This window comes from Felis catus, chromosome B1, assembly GCF_018350175.1.
Source record: "Felis catus isolate Fca126 chromosome B1, F.catus_Fca126_mat1.0, whole genome shotgun sequence".
Taxonomy (NCBI): Eukaryota; Metazoa; Chordata; class Mammalia; order Carnivora; family Felidae; genus Felis; species Felis catus.
The window spans coordinates 46687781-46712022 of NC_058371.1; the positions used below are offsets into that span (position 1 = coordinate 46687781).

Consider the following 24242-nt stretch of genomic DNA (forward strand, 5'->3'; position numbering starts at 1 on the left):
AACATGACTCTGAAAAGCCAGCATGACATTAAATAAATCAGTTAAGGCAGTATGGTCCATCTCATTTAGTCCTGGATGGCTGACAGCTCTTTTCCAAGATCCCTGACCTACAAAGTCATGTGTGCCCCATTCTGGATTCACAGGTCACTTCCAACTCACAATCCTTAGATGCCTGCAGAGTCACGGGACCATGCTGGACACACAGCTGCCCTGTTCTGAACACTCCATTTCATAATATCCCCTGCAATGACTTCATCGGTGCTCTCAGACTCCAAAAAGATGTATGTGCGACTCAAAGCAAATAGATCTATGAATCACATTGTAAGGAAGAGTTTTTAAATCATGAGCTTTAGAGTCAAACACTCTAGTTCAAAAACTGGTTCATCATGTTCTAACTGTGTGATCTTCAGCAAACTATTTAAATTTTTGAAGCTCAGATTCTTTGTTTACGATGCTGAATGACTCTACCTGTATCTCTAATGGATACTACTGTTTACTAATGTCTTCCTCCTTTTGAAGAAAAAGCCTATCTAGTCCTCTCCTTAATGATGCCCTGCAATTTCTTACGTCAATCAGGAAAATTCCAAACCATTTGCTTTGCCAGTAATAGGCACAGGAAGCAATTTTGACCATTGAGATATGAATCACAGTATGCTGGGGGACTCTGGGACTTAAAAAGATACACCCAAGAAGAAAGGACCTTTTTTCTTCTACTAGACAATGTTGTGTCTGGATGTGATGGCTAGAACTACTATAGTGATCTAGTTACCAGTGGTGGAGCCAGCCTGAGGCTGCCCTCAATTCACTGGGGATTACAGAGTATAAAGTTCAAAAGAACTTGGTTGTCTGATATCCTTACTGAACTGCTAAAGTAATACCTTATGTTGCATCAAATAATAAACATCCATATAATTTAAATAGTCTAAGTTAGGCCTTTTTTCTACCACTTGAAGCTGATTAAAAAAACATAATGACACTATCTAACATCAAGACATTTCTCAGTGTCAAGTATTATTTGAAACATTTCACTACATTAACTTACTTATCTCAACGATCCTCTGGATCTGAGGAAACAGCACAGACAGGTTACATAACCTGTTCCGTTCACCCAATGGGGGAGCAGAAAATCAGGCATTTGAGCACAGACAGGTCTGGGTCCAGAGCCAACACTGTGAAAACCTCTTCCCCAACTTGTATACACTATGTCATAAGGGGTAACAGACTTAGTGTTAAAAATAAATCCGCCTAGACCATTCTTAATGTAAAGCTGAAGGATTTCAAATATGTGGCTAATTTTGTAATAACAACGATATGTTCCATTTGCGTCCTATACTATCAGGCAGCTAGCTACTCCCCCACTGGAATTGCATATTCTTGTCCCCTTAGGATCTGTATTTTTGAGTTTATTATTCACACTGACCCTCACCATGAACCGCCCAATGGTATAAGGATGACCTACATCCCTATCCTACAGCTGGTCTCAAATTAGACCGACTTAACACCTGATTCTCAAGGCTAACTTCCCTTCCATCACAAGCTTCCAATACTGCGTGCCCCTCCTCAGATCCCCATGTTATTTCTTCAACACCCGATTCTACTTCTTCAAGCCAGCCTACCAGAGTAGCTTCTGACATTCAGTTGTACTGGGATCCTTTTTTTCCCCCCAATCTTCGAAGTATTACTGTAACTTGCTGACATCCTTACCCATTGTTCCCAGTTTGATCCAAATCATCCTCAGCAAGCTCATACCATCAAAGTGTACCCAGTCCAGAACGATGGTTCCTTTATCTTTCTGGCATGTGGGGATGTCTGTCCTAGTCGTTCCTCCATTTACAGAGGGAACCTGAGGGTTGAGACAGGTTGTTGGGCAGTGAAAAACAAAGATGGATTCTGTTTTCCTATAAGGGAAAAAGCCATCATAGAACCACCATTACCAAATGAGGGACTTTTGACAACTCAGATGTCTGAGTCCTACACCAGATTTTACACAAGGCTTTTAGAGACAAGGCTCAAGAATATGCATTTTAAACCATTCCCCAGAACACTGTGATGCACATTAAAATCTGGGACTCTATCATAATGGCCAGAAAGAACAAAGGAGCCAACAAAGTAGAGGGTTTGAATGGTGTGTAAACACTCTAAGATAGTAAGATACTTATTTAAGCCTGGGGCAAACCTGTCTTCCTTCTTTTGTTCTCATGCAATCAACGAACTACATCCCACTTAGACATTTCTGCACTCTTTCACAAGTAGATTGTTAGTTCCCTAGCTGTATTTACAGGGACTCTAATACTTCTTTGTATTCCCGAAGTGGCTTGAATACGAAGAGCTGACACTGAAAAAGCACTCATGGTAGGCAATGCCTAAGCGCTCGTGTGTATGAACTCTCCACAGTGCTCTTCCTTCCACATTGCAAAGATAAAACCAGAAAGGTTACATAACGTGCCTAAAGTCGCACAGTTGATCATGCCTGATCCAAGATTCGATCCTGGCCCTGTGGTTCCAGAGTCAGTGCCCTTTAACAACAGTACTTCAATGCCAGAACGAAGTGACAAGTTATCAGTAATTATTGCCTCACTCCAGCCATAAAGTCCCAAGAATGTGACACTCCCTCTCTCTAAACTCAATCTCCTACTTTCCCCCAACTGGGATACCCCCATACCTTGCTTATCTTCCTGCCTCTCACTCATCCTTTAAGACCCATTGTAAATTAAGGTCAGCCAAACATGGCAACCATTTCATGGGTTCAAATCATAGGAGATAATATTCCCTGCTTTATAGGTTTCTTGAAATTGAAATGATATGTAAATGGTAATAAGCACTGGGCCAGCACACAGCTAGCATGCATAGCAGGTAGCTATATTTAATGTTCTTCTCACTGTCCCACTCGCTTTCTTTAGATCTTAAGATAGCACGAGACACAAGGAGGCACTTTTAATATACACTCTTCTAGGGTGATGATTCAGAGGGAGAGAGGAACACCAGGGGTGAGAGTGGGAATAAAAATTCTAACTCCCTTCCTATTAAGAAAACTTCCCGCACAGCTTTTAAGCATTTTAATTAACAAAAACTCACGATCTCCTTACTCTTAATTTCTCCATAAGTGAATACAACTGTAGCACAGAGAGTGAACTATGCAGAGTCTTGGGTGGGGTCAAATCCTATCTGGCACTTGCCAGCTTGTGATCTCGGGCAAGTCATTTTACCTGGATGTGAAGGCTGGTACCAACTATGCCTCTGAGTCCTGGACTTGCCACAGTATTAGCTGTGTGAATTTGGGGAATGCTGCAAATGCAAATCACAGGAGAATGTTGTTCTTTTAAAGTTTATTTATTTTGAGAGAGAGAGAGAGGAAGGAAGAGAATCCCAAGCAGGCTCCACTGTCAGCACAGAGCCCAACAAGGGGCTCGATCTCATGAACCCTGAGATTGTGACCTGAGCCAGAATCAAGAGTTGGATGCTTAACCTACTGAACCACCCAGGCATCCCACCTGGGAATGCTGTTAAAATGTAGGCTCTGATTAAGTCATTTGGGGGAAAGGTACGGCATATTGTATTTCTAACAAATTCTGAAGTGATACTGAAGCTCGTGGCTTATGGACCACGCTTTGAGAAGCACAGTTTCCTTGTCGCTTAAAATATAAATTGAAAATAGCAGTATCTAAAAAAAAAAAATAGCAGTGTTTACATCACAGAGTCTTCTTGAGGATTAAATGAGAAAATCCATATAAAGTACTTAGTACACAGTCTTAGAAAGCACTAGGGGGCCCTTTGAGATACTATATGTTAATAAAAGCTAGTTATTAAATATCAGGACTGAAGTTCAGCGAGCTTTCATCCAGGGTAGTAAGGACAGCCCTGAAATCTGAGCCTGCTCACAGACAGCCAAAACAACCCTGCTTGCTTCTGCATAGTACCTGTTCTTATATTAGAGAGGACTCTGGCTAGTAGGAAGGATAACTTTTTGGGCAGCCCTCATCTCTAAGTTCACCCCACCCTGTTCTGTGTGTGCTTGAGGTAAGCTCTTCTAGGAGGTGCTTACCCGTAGGGAGACTGTGCAGAAATTAAGAGGGGGGTAACTTTCCGTAAACCATGTTGATAATTGGCTCTAGGAGACAAACACATTCATATCTACCAAAGAGGACTAATATGCTCATAAAACCTTGGTGGTAGCTGAAAAGTAGCATCATCATAATGCAGTTTCTTCTGCATTTTAAATTCTCATTTTTACATATAAAATACATACACACCACACAGATTTTAAATATTAAGTAGAATGCAAGTTATAACAACACCTACCACACTTATTTAATGCAGAGATTAAGAAAGGAAACCACATGTGGGGTGCCTGGGTGGCTCAGCTGGTTGGGCATCCGACTCTTGGTTTCAGCTCAGGTCATGATCTCATGGTTTTGTGGGTTCAAGCCTCATATGGGGCTCTGTGCTGGCGGGGTAGAGCCTACTTGGGATTCTCTCTCTCCCTCTCTCTCTGTCGCTCCCCCACTCACACTGTCTCAATCTCTCTCAAATAAACTAAAAAAAAAAAAAAGGAAACCATATTGAATAAACATGAATTAGTCCCTCAAACACACACAAAGCTTTATTTGTTAATACATCAAATAAAGCAGAAGATAGTTATTTGCTCACAGGTAAAATGAAAGAGTGGGAAGTATATAAGGCTCAAGGAAATCTGTATTCATTAAATATGATCTCATGATGGCAAGACAGGTAATTCAATGGGGGTAATTACTAAGTGTGGGGTAATGTAATCTAAATAATTATTTCAATTCTGAATGAGAAGAGCAGTGATTTTAAACTTTTGTTTCTTCCTTCCTTCTTGTCTTTTTTTTCCTTTTTTTTTTAAAGATGCTAACTACTCAGAACTAGAGAGGTTTCCTGGCATGCTTGGTTTACAGAATCTGTCCACCTGCCCTTGCACAGAGACATCAACAACCCCAGAAAGACAGATGCCAAAGTTAGGCTTTGGCTCTGGGTAACTTGAGAACATTTCCCAGAAGCCTTTTCTCTCCCTCCCAGCACTGACTGGGTCCTGGGTGATCTGCACATGAGAGCTCTCTTCCTGCTTTCTTAGGATGCTTTGTACAGAAACCTAACAGAAAGCAGCCACCAGCACAAAAGCCAGACCTAGGGGACTAGGAAGCTCTAGGCTGGCCACTTTAGTCTGTTTTTGCTTTTAACCTTGGTCAGGAAGCACCTGGAAGTGATGGAATTCTTATGAGAATTTATTTCTGACACTAAGCCCCTCTATACAGAGAGGCTTCTATCGACTGCCCTGGTGATCACGTTTTGTGACCTGTGTGAACCTTTCCACAGAGCACTCTCATGGCTGACTGTCCATCTGTTTTTGATCATCAGACATCAGATTTTTACTTAGCACCTACTATACATCAGGGAACGTGTCAGGCAGTGGTGCACAACTCGGACACATTCCCTGATGTCACCAGGCTCACAGTGCACTCAGAGAGGAACCACTAAGAACTGTGGTATTCTAAATGCCTAAAGAAACCTTCCTTGCTACTTTTTCTTCACTTATTGCCTTATAATTTTACTTAATAATTATAACAGTTTTATGAGCCCCTATTACAGGATACTTTTGGTTATACTTTTAACCAATTAAAAGATTATGTTTATTTTTTGAAAGAGAGGGAGAGAGCGAGAGCTAGCAAACCAGGGAGGGGCATAAAAAGAGGGAGGGGGACATCCCAAACAGGCTCTAAGCTGAGCGGGGCTTGAAATCACGAGCCGTGAGATCACGACCTGAGCTTAACCAACTGAGCCACCCAGGTGCCCCTTAACCAATTTCTTAAATGTCACATTTACCCACACCTACCCCTCAGAGTGGACATCTTGTGAGTTTCCCAATGATCTGGCCTAATCTATTGCCCTAATATTCATTCATATGCATGCAATTAACCCCACTCCTTACTGATCATCCATGGTTTGCAAAGCCTCAGAAGAACTAGCCCTCAAGATGTTCACAGTCTAGTATGCAAAGTGGAAACGCTCCCAGGGCGCATGATTTGATGTGTACTATAACGGCAAGCTCAGAAAAGAGATGTCAAATGGACTTTCCAGAGGAGGAAATACTTAAGTCCTTGTACACACAGCTTGACTAATCACATAGGAAGTTAACAGAAGCATTTAACATCTTATAAGCCTAGCAGAGTCAGTAAAAGAGGTAAAAACAAATCTCCTTGAAAACTAAGTAAAAGTAATAGAATATATGGCTTGATGCCATTCAAATATGAAATAAATTATCTAAAATGAAAGGTGATGGTACCAATTTGTTTTTGTTGCTGCTGGATGCTGTCTAGGGTTTGAGTGGGGATAAGGTAACATTTACCCATTCCCAGTGTGATATTTTCATTTGCACAAAATCTGATGAGAATATCCAATGTTTTCCATTTCTAGCATGAACATTAACATTGAGGGGGGGGTGGTGAGATATCTGAATGTGCATGATTCATGGAGGTTTTTCTGTATCATGCAATGTTCCAACTAATGAGCAATAACCAAGAAGCAAGATAGGGCATTACCCATTACAGATTAATGATGCCCTGCTTGGAAATAAAGATGGGCCTCTTTTTTAATTTTTTTTTTTAATGTTTATTTTTGAGAGAGAGACAGAGAGAGCACAGGGGAGAGGCAGAGAAAGATGGAGACACAGAATCCAAAGCAGGCTCCAGGCTCTGAGCTGTTAGCATAGAGCCCAACGTGGGGCCCAAACTCACAAACTGTGAGATCATGACCTGAGCTGAAGCCGGATGCTTAACCAACTGAGCCACCCAGGTGCCCCAAAGATGGGCCTTTTTTATGTGCCTTACAAAAAGCCTGTAACATCTCCCCTACCCCCCTCTCTCCCTCCAAGCTGCCCTACTCAAAAGCCTTCCAACATTAAAACCAGAACTTTCAAGGGCGATTCAATAAATTCCTCAAAAATTGCTTCCTGTGGCTCAATGAAGCTGGACCAGGCATAATTAAAATTTATTTACAACATTTGTTTAAAAGTCTTGGCCCCAGAGAACAAAGTTTTCCCAACAAGAGAACCTGATGCAGTCACTGAATCACGTGTGGTCTTCCTGGTGGGAAGATTTCTGCCATTTTGGTCAATTAAGTTATAATGAATCAAAGAGACAAATGTCCATGAGGGAGAACTAACCCAGAGCAGGGCTACCACTCCATCTTACACAGAGGAGGGGACTAAATAAACCAAGATTCCTCCCAAGTGCAATTACTGACCTAAGGTAGATGCTTATAAGGCCTCTGGTCTGAACTGTTTGCTAACGCATGGACTTACAAACTGGCAGGAGGACAGGAATAAATGAAACTGAATCTTGCTCCCCGTCATAATTGCACCTGTGGTGTGCTGTGTATTCTTAGCTGGAGAAACATTTCATTTACTGAAGCTATTGGTCTGAACCAATCCCCAAGCTCTTCCCTCAACTTGATTTGCAGATCAATTGTTGTGATTAAAGTACAGAGATTCCAAGGAGCCAACTGCTGATTCAAACGTTAGAGGTGCTTACCGCAGTGTTATTCGCAACCTGCTTTGCACTAAGCTGGTAGAGTTCCTGTTTCCAAGCAAAGAAATTTCAAAAAATTGCTGAATGCTTGAAAGCCAATGTTAGGGAGCAGGATCTACCCAGGGAAAGAAAGAAGGGCGTAGGGACTGAAAGTCATGGAAATATATAGGGTAAGTTCTGAAAAACTCTGCTCTTGTCAGCTATATAGGGTTCGCATGTTCCATATAGTGATGATGAGTTTCGACCTAATGAAGCCAAGTTTGTGGCTCCTCTATACACATGGCTATGTGATCAAGCCTCATGACTAAATCCAGCCAACCGCCCCTAAGGAAACAGGCCAGCCATATCAACGCAAAGGTATCAACAGGGCGGCAACAGAAGTCCTAAACCCAACCATAAATCTACTCACAGCTCTACCCCCAGTCCTACATTTTCATCCTGGTGTATTGGAGGGCCATCCATCTTCCCGTTCCTGCAAGTATGCCTTTGATCCTATTCTTCCACTTTCCTAGGATGCTCACCTACCATGTTGCCTTTCTTTCTTACACACAGCTTTTCAGTTTTCCTGAACTGATTCTCCTGGTCAATATTTAGTTGCACTAAAATCTCTATCATGTTACCAAAAAACAGTATTCAGATCTATATTCCAGTATCTTTCTACTCCTTCACAAAAGGTGGCCCTACACTCATTTTTCCCTGTAACCCAACCTTTAACCTACTCAAACCAAAATCATCCAATCCACATAACTCTCACCATCATCACCAATGGCTTTCATGACAATCAACGAATGGAAATTTTCAGCACCCAACTTAAGTGACATACCTGTATCATTTGACACATTTAACGACTCCCTTGTCCTAGAAATGTTCTCATCACTTTGCTGTTGTCCTCTTATCTCAAAGAATATTTCCTCTTGGTTTCTTTCAAATTCATCCTATACTCAACTATTAACATGTTGGACTCCCCAAGGTCCAGTCCTAGGCCACTTTTTTTTTTCTTTTTTCTTTTGCTTTTTAATCCATGCTCAGAGTTTTGATTACCATCTATAAATTAGATAATCCCATTGGATATCTAAGAGGCACCTTACTCTTGACATATCTAAAACCTAACTCATCACCTCTCCCTTCTTCACTGTCGATCCTGTCTCTATTCTGGTGCTACCTCTATAAAAGAAAGGACCCACTAGGTTTCAAACTGCATGGGTAAACTACAACATCGATGCACCTCAAATATACTGTTGAGTAAAAAAAGCCAAACAGAAAACACACTGTGTGGTTCCATTGATATGAAATGTCCAGAAAAGGCAAGTCTATAGAGGACAAAAGTAGATTAGCTGTTACTTTGGGGCACCTGGATGGCTCAGTCGGTTAAGCATCTGACTCTTGGTTTCAGCTCAGGTCATGATCTCAAGGTTTTTGAGTTCGAGCCCCACATCAGGCTCCGTGCTGACAGTGGGGAGCCTACTTGGGACTCTCTATCTCTTTCTCTGCCCCTCTCCTGCTCATTCTCTCTTTCTCTCTCTCTCTTAAAATAAATAAACTTCAAAAAAAAAAAAAAAAAGACTAGCTGTTGCCTCGGGCTAGAGATGGGAATGGGATAAAATGGGACTAAATATGGGCTTGAGTTCCTTTTTTAGGGTGATGAAAGCATTTTAAAATTAGACTGAATAAAATGACGGTTGCCAGAGAAGAGCGGGGAGTAGGGGGTTGGGCAAAATAGGTGAAGGGGAAAGAGAGATACAGACTTCCAGTTATGGAATGAGTAAGTCACGAGAATAAAAGGCACAGCATAGAAAATATAGTCGGTGGTATTGTCATAGTGCTGTATGGGGTGGGAGATAGTTACACTGCGGTTAGCCTAGCTTAAGGTACAGAGAAACTGAATCACTGTTGTATACCTGAAACTAATGTGACATTGTGTATCAATGATACTCAATTTTTTAAAACTATACTGTGATGTTGGCAATGGAACTCTACAACTATGCTAAAATCTACAGAGTTGTACATTTAAAAATGGGTGAATTTTCTGGTGTGTCAATTGATTCACAATGAAACAGTTTTCAAAAATCACATGGATAGGAGTCATGCTGATTCCCTCCCTTCTCTCTCTCATCTCTATTTTCAACCTATTCCTAAATTCTGCCAATAAGACTACCAAAATATTTCAATTCACCCAACTTTTTGCTCTGCTTTAAAGCAGCACCATGTTAGGCACCTGGGCAGCTCAGTTGGTTAAACGTCCAACTTTGGCTCTGGTCATGATGTTGCATTTCATGAGTTCGCGCCCCGCATCAGGCTGTATGCTGACTGCATGGAGCCTGGTTCAGATCCTCAGTCTCCCTCTCTCTCTGCCCCTCCCCTACCCTTCTCTCTCTCTCTCTCTCTCTCTCTCTCTCTCTCTCTCTCTCTCTCTCAAAAATAAACAAACATTAAAAAATAAATAGATAAAATAGCATCATCTTTCTGGAAAGCAACAGCTTTCACCATTGTGCCCATCAGCTCTGGTACCCACGACATACTCTTCTCCATACTTCAGCCAGAAAGATCTTTTCTGCTTAAAAACCCTTTATTGGCTTCCAAATGTCTTTACACCAACTCCACATTCCTAAATTAACATAAAAGACTCAGCATGACTGCCCTGCTGACCCCTTTACCTATCCCTCCCTCCCCACACTTCTCCTGGGTCAGTGACGTTCTCACCTACAACCCTCTTCCACCCCATCTTCACTTGCTCCATTTCTACTCCCCCTTGGGTGGGAGCCCAAGAATCAGCATGAGGGGAATGACCCTGACCCCTCAGCCTAAATCTGCCCCATTGGCTATTGGTCTCATAGAACAAAAATTCTTGCCTTCAGAAAACACAGTTTGTAACTAAACCTTCACCACCATGATGACTCGGGTAAATAACCGCCCTTCCTTCCACCCATGTAAGTTGCACAAACAGAGAATGCATGTGCTTCTGCCCTTTTGCCCATCTTCAGCACCTGGACTGGTACCTGACTGTAAATAGTTCTCCAGAGGCTCCTGGGTGGCTCAGTTGTTTAAGCGACTCACTCTTGATTTTGGCTCATGTCATGATCTCACCATTCGTGAGACAGAGTCCCACTTAAGGCTCTTCACTGACAGTGCAGAACCTGTTTGGTATTCTCTCTCCTCTCCTCTCTCTCTGCCCCTCCCCTGCTCGCTCACTCCCTCCGTCTGTCTGTCTGTCTGTCTCTCTCTCTCTCTCTCTCTCTCTCTGTCAAAAATAAATAAATAGGGGCACCTGGGTGGCTCAGTTGGTTAAGCATCCAACTTCGGCTCAGATCTCACAGTTTGTGAGTTCGAGCCCCGCATCGGGCTCTGTGCTAATAGTTCAGAGCCTGGAGCCTGCTTCGGATTCTGTGTCTCCCTCTCTCTCTGCCCCTCCCTCACTCATGCTCTCTCTCTGTCTCAAAATAAACAAAACATTAAAAAAGTAAATAAACTTAAAATAATAACAAACAAATAAATAAATAAACATTGTTCAAAGAGTAACTTCTCTGCTGGGAAGAGTTAATAGAAATGCCTTTTATGAAGGAATACTAAATTCCTTTCTTGATGGGCCAAAGGATAGGAGATTGTTGCTGTTATTTAGTATTAAATTTTCACACGGACATACACACAGTCTTTAATATACCTGGGAAATAACCTAGCATCCTTTTCTCCACTGTACCCAGGTAAACTGAGGACTGAAATGAACAAGCTGGCTGGTCTCTGAGTTCCCAGGGGAGCAGCCAGAATGCAAATATGGCAAAGTTCTACCTCCTTAAAGATCAGGCAGAAATTATTACAAAGCTTGTTTCAGAATCATGGCTTTTCTCCTATAGAAGGAGCCTCTGCCAGCCAAATAGAAATGTTCACACTACTCCAAAATTTTGCTGGGGAAAAAAAAATGTTTTGACATCCTCTCCTTATCTCTGCGTACACTGACTTCTCCCTGCACCTCTGCTCTGAGCTATGACAGCACCTACGGCAAGTCCAGATTCTTCAGCCTCTCTGGCTTTTTCCTGTGATTGAAAATAAGCTCCCAACCATCACTTGGCAATAAGGTTAGCTGTCAGGTGTCCGGTCCCACCCCATCACTCCTTTGTAAGCCCCAAGACTCACTAGAGCCCCTCTCCTGCGTATCATTCCTTAATCCAAACCCAGAACCCTAAAGACCATGCCTAGGAGAAAGAAATCTGAAACTGTGGGTAAAAAATGTGTTACAATGAGATTTCTAAAGCAGGGCAAAGGAAAGTCCCTTTTTGTAAAACAGAATTGGGGCACCTGGCTGGCTCAGTTGGTAGAGCCATGTGACTCTTGATCTCGGGGTTGTGAGTTCAAGCCCCATGTTGGGTGTAGAGATTACTTGAAAAAAATAATAACATCTTAAAAACATATATGTAAAACAGAATTAAAATGCACTTGAACTAAATCACAAAAATGATAACTGACAATTTTTGATGTAGATGGGGACAAATTTCTCATCTGTCACAATTATTCTGGACAATTGCATCTGAATAAATATTCCAAACATTTGACTCAACTTATGCAAGGCACACACTTTAAAAATTAGAATTCTACCAGTGTGTACAAATAGTTTGAATAGCAAACAGTTGAATGGAGAGTAGGGCTTTTCATAAATGGTCACCATCTATCTGTAATTCTTAGGAAATCAATTCTTTCTAGAGGTTATAGATTTTCTATCTGTAACATGAGTATAATAATACTTGGCTTTCACACACAGGATTTTCCTAAACAGTAACAAAAATACTGCAGTAAAAGTAAAGGTTCTAGGGTTAGGAAAGATGTTATTATATTATCATACTTCTGTTAAGGTTAATTATCCTAAGATGTCCCCAAAAGTTCATTATAATGCAAAACACTGTTTAATACATTATTTCATTTTCTTCAGAAACATTTTGCACTATGCACTTAGGAACTGTTCTGCAGAGATGGTAAAGATTTAATCAGACACTCCATTACTGCAAGTTAAACATAAAATGATGCAGTTTAACTAAAGCACTAAGTGCCAATAATCTCACAGAGAAGGTAGTTTGTGTATTTGCATAGTGTTTGGGACAAGGAGAGCCAACTAAAAGGAAAGTGTAAACATTCAGAAGAGACAAGCATGATGGGTAAACATTTAGAAGGGACAAGCATGATGGGTAAATATTTAGAAGAGTCAAGCAAAGGGGCGCCTGGGTGGCTCAGTCAGTTAAGCGTCCGACTTTGGCTCAGGTCAGGATCTCATGAATCATGGGTTCAAGGCCCACATCGGGCTCTGCGCTGACAGCTCAGAGCCTGGAGCCTGCTTTGGATTCTGCGTCTCCCTCTCTCTGCCCCTACTCAGCTTGTGCTTGCTTGCTCTCTCTCTCTCTCTCTCAAAAATAAATAAAAATTTTTAAAAAATGGAGACAAGCATGACAGGACAATGAGAAAGATCATGTTGAGAATTCGACTCTTCAGTTGGCATCCATTTTATCAAAGGGATCCATCTACTAGTAAAAGACGGTTTAAGCCCTCTCTCCTTGTGCTCAAATGTTAGTCATCTCAAAATTATGAAAAATAAAATTAATTTAAAAATATTTTCAAGGACGTTCTATTTGCTTAAGAGAAAAATCCACCTATCAATTTCATTAACTTTCTCCCGGACATATTTTAGTAAAGCCTAGAAATGCAAAGTCTCCTGCTCATAGAAATATTGTGGGCAGTTTTTCAATTAAAGAAAATAAAGTATCCATTAAAACCCATTATAAAGCATGCTACAAACCAAACTTTACATCGAAACCTCAATATTCTCTTTAATTCAAACAATTTCAAATACTCAATATTAGATTTGTTTTCTTTCATATTTCTAACAGCAACTGTTTGTGTTTTGTTTTAATCCCATTTCTGGGTTTGGATTTTTTTTGATGGTTCACTTTTTTTTTTTTTTTTTAATTCCATGATCTAAACAACCTAAAGCTCCCTTTATATTATGTGCCGACTGGAAAAGTAAATTTAGTATTTATAAACATAGGACCAACAACATAAGGAAACACAATGGAGTTTTAAGGCAATTGGCTTCCAGACCCTCTGTGACACAACATTTAAAAACACATACAACCTTGACACTCCCTCTCAGCCACATGGATAACAGGCTGCCTATTTTCAAGACTAGAGACAGATGCTTAACTACAAAGTCAACTGGTTTTTGTCACAGGCTTCACTGAAGCAAATCTCAATTGTTAATAACATTAAAGTACAGATACAAGGGGATGTTTAGTGTCATAATGCATGTGATGGCTTCTGAGACCCAAGTTCTCAACCGCTGATGGCTAACTCCATCATTTCCTCGATTCAGGATGAATATGCTGGTAAACACCTTCCAGTTCTCTGCCTTTTGCACACTGATGTAGCCGCATTCCCCACTGACAGAGTTATCTCGTCTAAGTCACATCGTGTCATAGTTAAGATAAAAAGAAAACAGGTGAAAGAGAGGAAAAATCAATCTGTAAGCCCTGCAAACTGAGGAATAATGCAGCTGTTTCATTTGACCACAAGTTGAAGCTCATTCTTTGCTTAAGGAAATGAAGGCCAGAAATGCAGACTCACATTTAGGCTCTCAGAAAGAGCGCAAAGAAGAAAAGTGCAGCATTCGGGAAGCAATAGAAAAGAAAGACAATTAGCTAGTTAAATATTTGAGATGAGGTAATTATTGTTTATCAGATGCATGTCTCATGCAACATGGTCTACCCAAGTTCAAAGGTGCACTGGTCCTCTTAAGACAGAGAAGAACGGAGTAAAACAAAACAAAAAAACAGAAAACACCCCCTCCACCCCGAGACAAAAAACACACAGACCACAAAAGCACATGAACTGGTTAAGTATTCCTACAGAAACAAATGACAGTAATACCCGTAGTTGATAGTTTCTGGCAGATCGAGGTCCGAGCGGAGAATAAATAAGAAAATGCAGTTTCAATATCAGAAGCATATGGCAGGGGATGGGAAAAGTAAATCAAACCAAAAGGATACATGTGTCACAGAGTACCATTTTCTCAATCCCTAAAGACAGTTCCTAGAAGCTGAAAGAAAAAAAAAAAAATTTGAGTTGTGGATCTCCTCCCATAGGGAAACAATTCCTCAAGTGCTGCCCTCTTCTTGAGATCTGTTTTTTAGTATGTTGCTAGCTACCACAGATAATAATGCTTGGGTTCCTCATTTACAGAAACGAAGCATCTAAAACATCTAGTTTGTAAAAATCAGTTAAAGTACATTGTAATGTAAGGCTCTCGTATTATGATACCCTTAAATAAGGACATCTCTATGTAAGTCAAGTGGAGTCTAATTTATCAAACGTAGGCCTATTGTTTAAAGACTTAGGTCTGTCACATTAACAGTCACATTTAAAAGCCAAGATCTTCAGAACTCCATTAATGTTTGTTGTGAAAAGTTACTGCATGGTAAATGAATGATATGTTCTATAAAACAAAGCATTTACATTTCACTTGCACAAAAACTTAAAACAGCAGGAAGAGATACTTTCTGGAAGAGGTCCTTGCTTGATGTTATCTGCTATAAAAATACTTTCTTTCCCTAAAGCTCAGCTCAGCAGCCTCAACTACCTGAACATAGACAAGCAAATGAAAAGCACTGGTAATCTCTTAAAGATGAATGTTGGGGCGCCTGGGTGGCGCAGTCGGTTAAGCGGCCGACTTCAGCCAGGTCACGATCTCGCGGTCCCTGAGTTCGAGCCCCATGTCGGGCTCTGGGCTGATGGCTCAGAGCCTGGAGCCTGTTTCCGATTCTGTGTCTCCCTCTCTCTCTGCCCCTCCCCCATTCATGCTCTGTCTCTCTCCGTCCCAAAAATAAATAAACGTTGAAAAAAAAAAATTTTAAAGATGAATGTTAATACTGTGAAGTTCAAGTGCTATAAATTAGGCCTATATTCACAGCCTATCTGTGCTTACTTTTGCAAACAACGGTAGGCAGTTCAATTATATAAGCACTCAGTGGTTTTTAAAAAAGAAAATAAGGAATGGGGAGAAGGAATGCCATAGACAAATGCGAAGAGGAAGAAAATGAAACTACCAGATACAGTTATGAAAGATTTTGATAAAAAAAGTAAAAATCCTAAAACTATCCCCAAGAGCTCAAAGCACAGAGGAAACGGAAGCCGTTTGGTGAAATGACAACCGGCACCAAAGTCGTTAGTATCTCCTCAGCTCCCCTGTCTCCCAGAGGTCAGAAGAATAATAATGTTCATAACAAAAATCCTAAATCAAAAATACTTAACGCAGGTCCACTCTATCCGATGTACCAAGTGAAGGCATTATATAATGTGCTTCAAGACATCTCCATCCAAGATTATTAGGGTGTTTGTTTCAGTTTGGGTACACAAAAGACAACTTTGGTTATCTAGACATTCCCCTTCCACAAGCCTCTGAAATCCTCAATAGAGCCAAATAAGTAAGGCAATTCTGTACTGCTGTTTCTAATGGCTGCCAAAAGAGAGAAAATGGAACTGCTAAATCAGGAAAGATCTGGTTATAAATAACAACTAACACAATTTTAAGAAGAAAATATATTATAATAAATATGCTATCTTTACAATGTATCCTTCCCACTGGGGCTTTATGTAAGTGAAGTCAAAGTTTGTGTATGAATAGTGATTAGCTCTCGCTTTTAAATGGGCGATATTTTATTAACTGTGGAAACTGAAAAATGATCTTCGACATGAACAAACAACATATGCATACAATTAAAGCTGAATGTAATTGTGATTCAGTATAAATTTTTGTTGGACCTAGACCAGACAGTGTCTCAGGATTGCAAAATAGGTAGAATACCCCGGGCTACAATGTTTAACTTTTACAATAACTAACCCAAAGCATCATGTATATGGAAGGAAATCTCAGATACAGCTGACCTTAACAAGTGAACAGTTGAGAATGATATACTCAAGAAAAGTTTGCCAAGTGTATTTGTTTTCTAAGACTGCCATAACAGGGGCCCCTGGGTGGCTCAGTCCGTTAAGCATTAGACTGTTGATTCTGGCTCAGGTCATCATCTCACAGTTCATGAGATGCAGCCCTGCATCAGGCTCTGTGCTGGCAGCGTGGAGTCTGCTTGGGATTCTCTCTATATCCTCTTTCCCTCCGCCCCTATTCCACTGGCACACACACTCTCTCTCAAAATAAATAAATAAACTTAAAAAATTAAAAAAAAAAAAAAAGACTGCCATAACAAAGTATCGCAGAGTACGTGGCTTAAAGAACAGAAATTTAATTCCTTGCAGGTGTGAAGACTCTACGTCTAAGATCAAGGTATGGACAACTTTGTCTTATCCTGAGACACTCCCTGGCTCGCAGATGGCCACCTTCTCACTGTGTCCTCACATGGCCTTTCTCTCTGTGTGTTGTCATCCCCAATGTCTTTGTGTGCCAAACTTCCTCTTATGATGACACTACTCAGGTTGGATTAGGGCCCAACCTAATGGCATCATTTTAACTTAATCACCTCTCTAAAAGTCCTATCACTAAACACCGTCACATTCTGAGGTACTGGGCTCTTGGGCTTCAACATATGAAATGTGGGGGGACATGGTTCAGCTCATAATACTCCATCTTCTGCCCCCCCCCAATCCATGTCCTTGTCAAACACAAAACACACTCACCCTCCTTCCCAATAATTCCCAAAGTTTAAACCAGCATCAACAGAAAGTCCCAGATCTTATGTAAATCACGCACAGGTGTGACTTGAGGTATGATTTATTTTGAGGCAAGATTCCCCTCCAGCTGTGAACTGTGAAATTGGACACAGTATATGCTTCCAAAACACAGTGGTGGGTGGGACAGGCATCAGGTAGACAGTCTCCTTTCAAAAGGGAAAAACAGGAAAGGAGAAAAGAATCATGGGTCTCAAGCAAGTCTGAAACCTAGCAGGGCAAAGTCCATTTGACTCTGAGGCTCAAGAATAATCCACTTTGGTTTGATGCTTTGTCCTCTGCACCCTTGAGGGTGATGGCCCTTGCCTTCCCATGGGTTGGCAGTTCAGCCCCTGTGGTCCTGAGTAGCAAGCTGTCCCACTGAGACCTAGGAGGTGACCTGCCTTCTGAAACCAAGGCAGAGACGATCTTGACTCCCAAACCTGTGCCCTCTGAGCCCCGGGTGGCAATGGCAGCTTTGTCAACCTCTCAATTTCCTTCTGGGTCATTCTTCCCTTTCCTTGAAGGACAAGGCATGGGCACTGCCAGACAACTCTACTGTTCCATCCCATAGAAGCCCAGATATCTGACAGTCTGCTTTCATTTCATCCTATTTCTTTCCTTTTATTCCAAACTGGCAGTGTTTCTGCTGGTATAACCCCATCTCTATTCCTGTCTTCTGCTGACACGGCTGACTGGATCCATGAGTCACACCCTAAATCTCTTTATTAAATGATTGCCCACCTTTGCAGTTCTCTCCAGAAAAGCTTTCTCATTTTTTTTTTTTTTTACAATGCAGATAGGCTGAGAATTTTATAAATGTTCCAGTTCTGGTTTCTTTTTAACAACTCCTTTAATTTATCTCTCTCCATTGGCATTTTACTCTAAGCAAAAAGCTAAAACCCAGCTACACCTTCAACATTTTGCTTAGAAATTCACTCAATGAAACATCCAACTTCATTACTTACAAATTCTATCTACCACAAAACCTTTAACATCTGAATTTCTACCAACCAGGTCTCCAAGGCAATCTAGGCCTTTTCTAACAAGTACCTCAAGAATCTTCCAGCCTCTGCCCATTACCTGGTTCCAAAGCCATGTCCACATTTTTAGGTATTTGTTACAGCAACAACGACTTCCCAATACTAACATCTATATTAATCAGGGATCAATTGGAGAAAGAATAATGTGGTCTCTGCCACTTGCTTACACCATACACAAAAATAATCTCAAAATGGATGAAAGACTTAAATGTACAACAAGAAGCCATCAAAATCCTCAAGAAGAAAGCAGGCAAAAACCTCTTTGATCTTGGCCGCATCAATTTCTTACTCAACATGTCTCTGGAGGCAAGGGAAACAAAACCAAAAATGAACTACTGGGATCTCATCAAAATAAAAAGCTTCTGCACAGCAAAGGAAACAATCAGCAAAACTAAAAGGCAACCGACAGAATGGGAGAAGATATTTGCAAATGACATATCAGATAAAGGGTTAATATCCAAAATCTATAAAGAACTTATCAAACTCTACACCCACAAAACAAATAATCCAGTGAAGAAATGGGAAAAAGACATGAATAGACACTTCTCCAAAGAAGATATCCAGATGGCCAACCAACACATGAAAAAATGCTCAACATCACTCAGCATCAGGGAAATACAAATCAAAACCACAATGAGATACCACCTCACACCTGTCAGAATGGCTAACATTAACAACTCAGGCAACAACAGATGTTGGCAAGGATGCAAAGAAAGAGGATCTCTTTTGCACTGTTGGTGGGAATGCAAGCTGGTGCAGCCACTCTGGAAAACAGTATGGAGGTTCCTCAAAAAACTAAAAATAGAACTACCCTATGGCCCAGCAATTGCACTACTAGGCATTTATCCACGGGATACAGGTGTGCTATTTCAAAGGAACACATGCACCCCCATGTTTATAGCAGCACTATCAACAATAGCCAAAGTATGGAAAGAGCCCAAATGCCCATCGATGGATGAATGCATAAAGATGTGGTGTATATATATACAATAGAGTATTACTTGGCAATCAAAAAGAATGAAATCTTGCCATTTGCAACTACGTGGATGGAACTGGAGGGTATTATGCTAAGTGAAATTAGTCAGAGAAAGACAAAAATCATATGACTTCACTCGTATGAGGACTTTAAGAGACAAAACAGATGAACATAAGGGAAGGGAAGCAAAAAGAATATAAAAACAGGGAGGGGGACAAAACAGAAGAGACTCATAAATATGGAGAACAAACAGAGAGTTACTGGAGGGGGTGTGGGAGGGGGGATGGGTTAAATGGGTAAGGGGCATTAAGGAATCTACTCCCAAAATCACTGTTGCACTATATGCTAACTAATTTGGATGCAAATTTTAAAAAATAAAAAATAAATTTAAAAAAATGTCCCTGTGGCCACACATAAAAAAAAATAATGTGGTCTCTGCTAAGTTTCATGAGGTATGACACTATATGCAAAGAGAGAAGTAGGATTGAGAGATTTATCATTGGCTCCCATGTTTGTGGAGGTGTGGTAAATCCAAAATGTGCAGGGATGGCCAGCAGACTGGAGACTCAGGGAAGAGTTTGAGTTTAAAGGCCATCTACTGGCAGAATTCTTTCTTGTTTGGGGAACAGGCTTAGTTTAATGAATGCCTTCAACTGATTTGATGAGGTCCACCCACATTACAGTGGTTAATCTGCTTTACTCCAAGTCCATCAGTTTAAATGTTAATCCCAGGAGCCCCTGGGTGACACAATCAGGTTGAGGTCTGCCTCTTGATTTTGGTTCAGGTCATGATCTCACAATTTGTGAGTTCGAGCTCTGTGCTGATGGCATGGAGCCTGCTTGGAATTCTGTCTCCTTCTCTCTGCCTCTCACCAGCTCATGCATGCTCACTCTTGCTCACTCTTGCTCACTCTCTCAAAATAAGTAAATAAACTTCAAAAATTAAAAACAAATAAATAAATGTTAATCACATTCCAAAAAACAAACACCTTCACTGAAATATCAAGAATAATGTTTGACCAAGTATCTGGGCACCATTGTCCAGCCACATTGACACATAAAATTACTCATGATGCCAAGTACCATTTTAGTTTCAAAAGGTATACGCATCGGATGTCGTGCAGCGGTCCGCTACAAGAGGGGCAGCAATGGCGAGGTTCCACAGACTCTGAAAATGTTTACCTTCTGATAAGAGAAGTAATTGGACCAAAATCGCTTAAGGCATTAAGCATAATAAAAATTATCTCCTAAATCTCAGTTATGACATTATGACCTGAGGTTGGACAGTATGACTAGGATTCTGTCACTGTCCAGTTGTAAGCAGGAGTCCTGTGCTGGGAGTCTTAAGACTCAGGATCCAACCTTATGAACAGTCAGTTGTGTGATCCAGGGAAAGTCACTCCACATCTCTTGGCCTTGGTTCCCTAAACTGTGCAGTCACAGGATACATTAGAAGATAAGGATTCTTCCTTCGATAGAAGGACAACACTCTGGGCACCCTCTTCCTGGACAAATTGGCAATGTGTGATACTTGCATATGAATAATGACACTGAATTCACTGAAGTACGGGGTTGGGTTTCTTTTTGTTTCCCCTAGTTTTTGCATTTTTTTCTAGCTTTAAAGATAGACATATTATTTAATTAGATTTCCTTACCCGATTCCCTCACGACACATCACACACATTCTATGACTGGTTTGCTGCATGAGACCAAAGCCAGTTAACGGTGATTAAACTAAAACCAAGTGAATAATGTTATACTTTGACTCTAAGTTCAGATTTTTTTCAGAGTCGAATCCTTGTAAGTTTCCCATGGAGTAGGAAAGGTCAAAGACCATTTTCACATTTATCAAAAAGAGACACTCAGACAAAGATTTCAAATGTCTCTTTGGGCCACACTCACAGTCAGCACCTGTACCTGGATGGAACTTGTAGCTCACTGTCCTCAACCCGGGCACTAGGTTATGTATTTAGGGGATGGATCCCATTAGACAGTGTCTGCTGGATGAATCACCACCGCAGAGGAATTTGAACCACATGTATGCATACAGGACTTAGAACGTGCTCCTCACCGAGCTCAGCAAATGGCTTTTCTATCTACTCATGCTAATTAGGAAATTACTGAAAATATTTCCCATATTTAAAACAGCAGCACTCCTCATTGATATGCCACTCCGTCCTTATAAGGCAACCCTGCTATGAATCAAAGCTGAATAATAATCCATCACTGTCAAAGGTAAATTACTGCCTAGAAAAAGCAGCAGAATGACATTTGAAGCATTGAGAAATAGTGAGCTGGTCCCCCGTGCAATCCCCAAGCTGCAGAAAGGCATGAGGGACAGCAGCAGCAGGAAGGACCAGAGCCGGGGGAGACCATGAGCAACTCCTACCTGAGATATCAATGCCAACAGTAGAGACCATGGTGAGGAAACACCGTTTGATCACCTCCCCTGGCCGTACCGTGGTTTTACACATGCTATTTCATTTGGTTCTTGGAACCGCTCTTAGATTCTGATGATCTCCACTTTATCATCAGAAGCCTCAGCTACCCCAGAAGTACAACTGTGTCAGGGTCTCACTGCTAGTAAAAGGGCGAACAAGGACAGGCAAGCAAAGTGTGGGTCTTCAACACCTTTGTCGTTTTTCACTGGCCCCACCGCAGTGCTACTGAGGAGATCAGCGGTATTTTCATGGGGAGCACCACAAAGCAGCAGGGCAAGCAGGTTACCTTGCTGGATATTAACGTATGCTCTGGAATATCCAATTGCCTAAATTTTTATGTGAATCTGACCGCATCACTCAATAATGGAGTAACAGTTACCTACCTTATGTTATGGAGATTAAATGAGAAGCTCTCTGTATAAAGTCACCGTGTGTAGCACATACCTACGTATGATACACCAGAAGGCTTATTTCACTCAATTCCGAAAATAGTACTAAATTTAAGGAAAACATATACCAGCTATCTTGTCCATCTCTCAGTAAACTCATTTTGAAGGTATTCCGGAAACAAATATTGGTTCTGTCCTAGGGATACAGGGGCAACTATTACTGTTAAGTTCATAACCACCAACATGAACATTAAGGCTGACAGTAAAATAGATCGTAGGAGATTTTACCCATCACGGCATTACCTACCTTCCCACCTAGTCTGCTTTCTCTGCATTCACCTTCTCAGGTTTTTTTTTTTTTTTTTTTTAAATCTTAAATGTTTATTTTTGAGGGAGAAAGAGAGCATGCAAGCAAGCAGGGGAAGGGCAGAGACAAAGGGAGACTGAGGATCCAAAGCAGGCTCAGCATGAGAGCCTGACATGGGGCTTGAACTCATGAACCGTGAGATCATAACCGGAGCTGAAGTTGGACGCTTAACCAACTGAGCCACCCGGGGGCCCCAGGGTTTGTCTCTTCTCAATGTATTACTCTGTCACAGAGGAGAGTGAACCAATGAAATTATTGAAATACTGTGTGGTGACTGAGAATGTTACTACCACAACACCCCTGCCTCAGTGAAAATAAAACAATTTAAAAGGGTAGGTTCTTAGGGCACCTGGGTGACTCAGTCAGTTAAATGTCCAACTTCAGCTCAGGTCATGATCTCATGGTTTGTGAGTTTGAGCCCCGAGCTGGGCTCTGTAATGACAGCTCAGAGCCTGGAGCCTGCTTTGGATTCTGTGTGTGTCTTTCTCTCTCTCTCTCCCCTTGTCCCTCCCCCATTCATGCTGGCTCTCTCATAAATAAACTTAAAAAAATTAAAAAATAGGGGCGCCTGGGTGGCGCAGTCGGTTAAGCGTCTGACTTCAGCCAGGTCACGATCTCGCGGTCCGGGAGTTCGAGTCCCGCGTCAGGCTCTGGGCTGATGGCTCAGAGCCTGGAGCCTGTTTCCGATTCTGTGTCTCCCTCTCTCTCTGCCCCTCCCCCGTTCATGCTCTGTCTCTCTCTGCCCCAAAAATAAATAAACGTTGAAAAAAAAATTAAAAAAAAAATTAAAAAATAGTAATAAAATACAACAAAAGGGGAGGCCCTTTATTTATACCAAATGTATGTATTAGCATTAAGATAGCAAGAACTGGCATCAGAATGGCCGATTATAATCCAGGATCTGCTGGCTACATCAACACTGGGCAAACTATCCAACCTCTGTCAGCCTCACCTTCTCCACGAAGATAGTGATAATAATACCATTCCCAAAGGGTGGTTATAAAAGAGGCAAAGAACTTGGCATGGTGAAACACACATAGTATCTCGATACATTTTTGTTTTTGGAATGCTAGAACCCGTATCAATTAAGTCAAGGAAAACCGTTACGAGTACTGGGATGATCCTTGCACAAATCATGCCATACTGGCACCACCTATCCACCAAGCAGACTGTGGCTGAACATGCAGCATGTGACATCTGCATAAGAAACTGTACTAGGGGGGACCTGGGTGGCTCCATCAGTTAAGCATCCGACTTCAGCTCCAGTCATGATCTTGCAGTTCAAGAATTTAAGCCCTGTGTCGGGTTCTGTGCTGAAAGCTCCAAGCCTGGAATCTCCTTTGGATTCTGTGTAACCTCTCTCTCTGTCCCTCCCCTGCTCATGCTCTGTCTCCCTCTCTCTTAAACATCAATAAACTTTTAAAAATTAAAAAAAAAAAAGAAGAAGAAACTGTACTAGGATTGCACCACAGAGCCCTGCTTTCTCATAGGGGCATACCATTAAATTCAGTCTCATCTCTGGCTCCAACCTACAGGTAAGGGCATAGAAAGACTACTTCAGTGGTAATGATTACCAATAAATATTTATTTATTGGGCACTAACAGTGCTCAGACACCAAGCTGGCTGCTTGGGAAAACAACAACGAACAAGACTGGCATGGTCCCTTATCTCATGAAATATATATTCTATCACGGGAGAAAGACAAAAACAAAAGTAGATAAAAAATTAATTAGTTTGTGATGTATTACCTGAAGGAAACAAACAAGATAGAGGCGAACAGGGTCAAAA

General features: G+C 41.2%; 1 protein-coding gene across 14 annotated transcripts in view; it reads right to left on the minus strand.

The window, feature by feature from the left end:
• Nucleotides 1–24242, minus strand: part of UNC5D (unc-5 netrin receptor D) — a 566092-nt gene that overhangs the window by 290503 nt on the left and 251347 nt on the right. Inside the window, exon 1 of one of the 14 annotated variants that reach the window (XM_045055587.1) lies at nucleotides 1705–1834. The exons of the other annotated variants lie outside the window; for them this stretch is intronic. Within the exon in view, the coding sequence (XP_044911522.1) occupies nucleotides 1705–1747 (43 nt within the window). The 5' untranslated portion in view covers nucleotides 1748–1834. Of the gene's footprint in view, nucleotides 1–1704; nucleotides 1835–24242 lie in introns of those variants that run through there. 14 annotated transcript variants of the gene reach the window in all.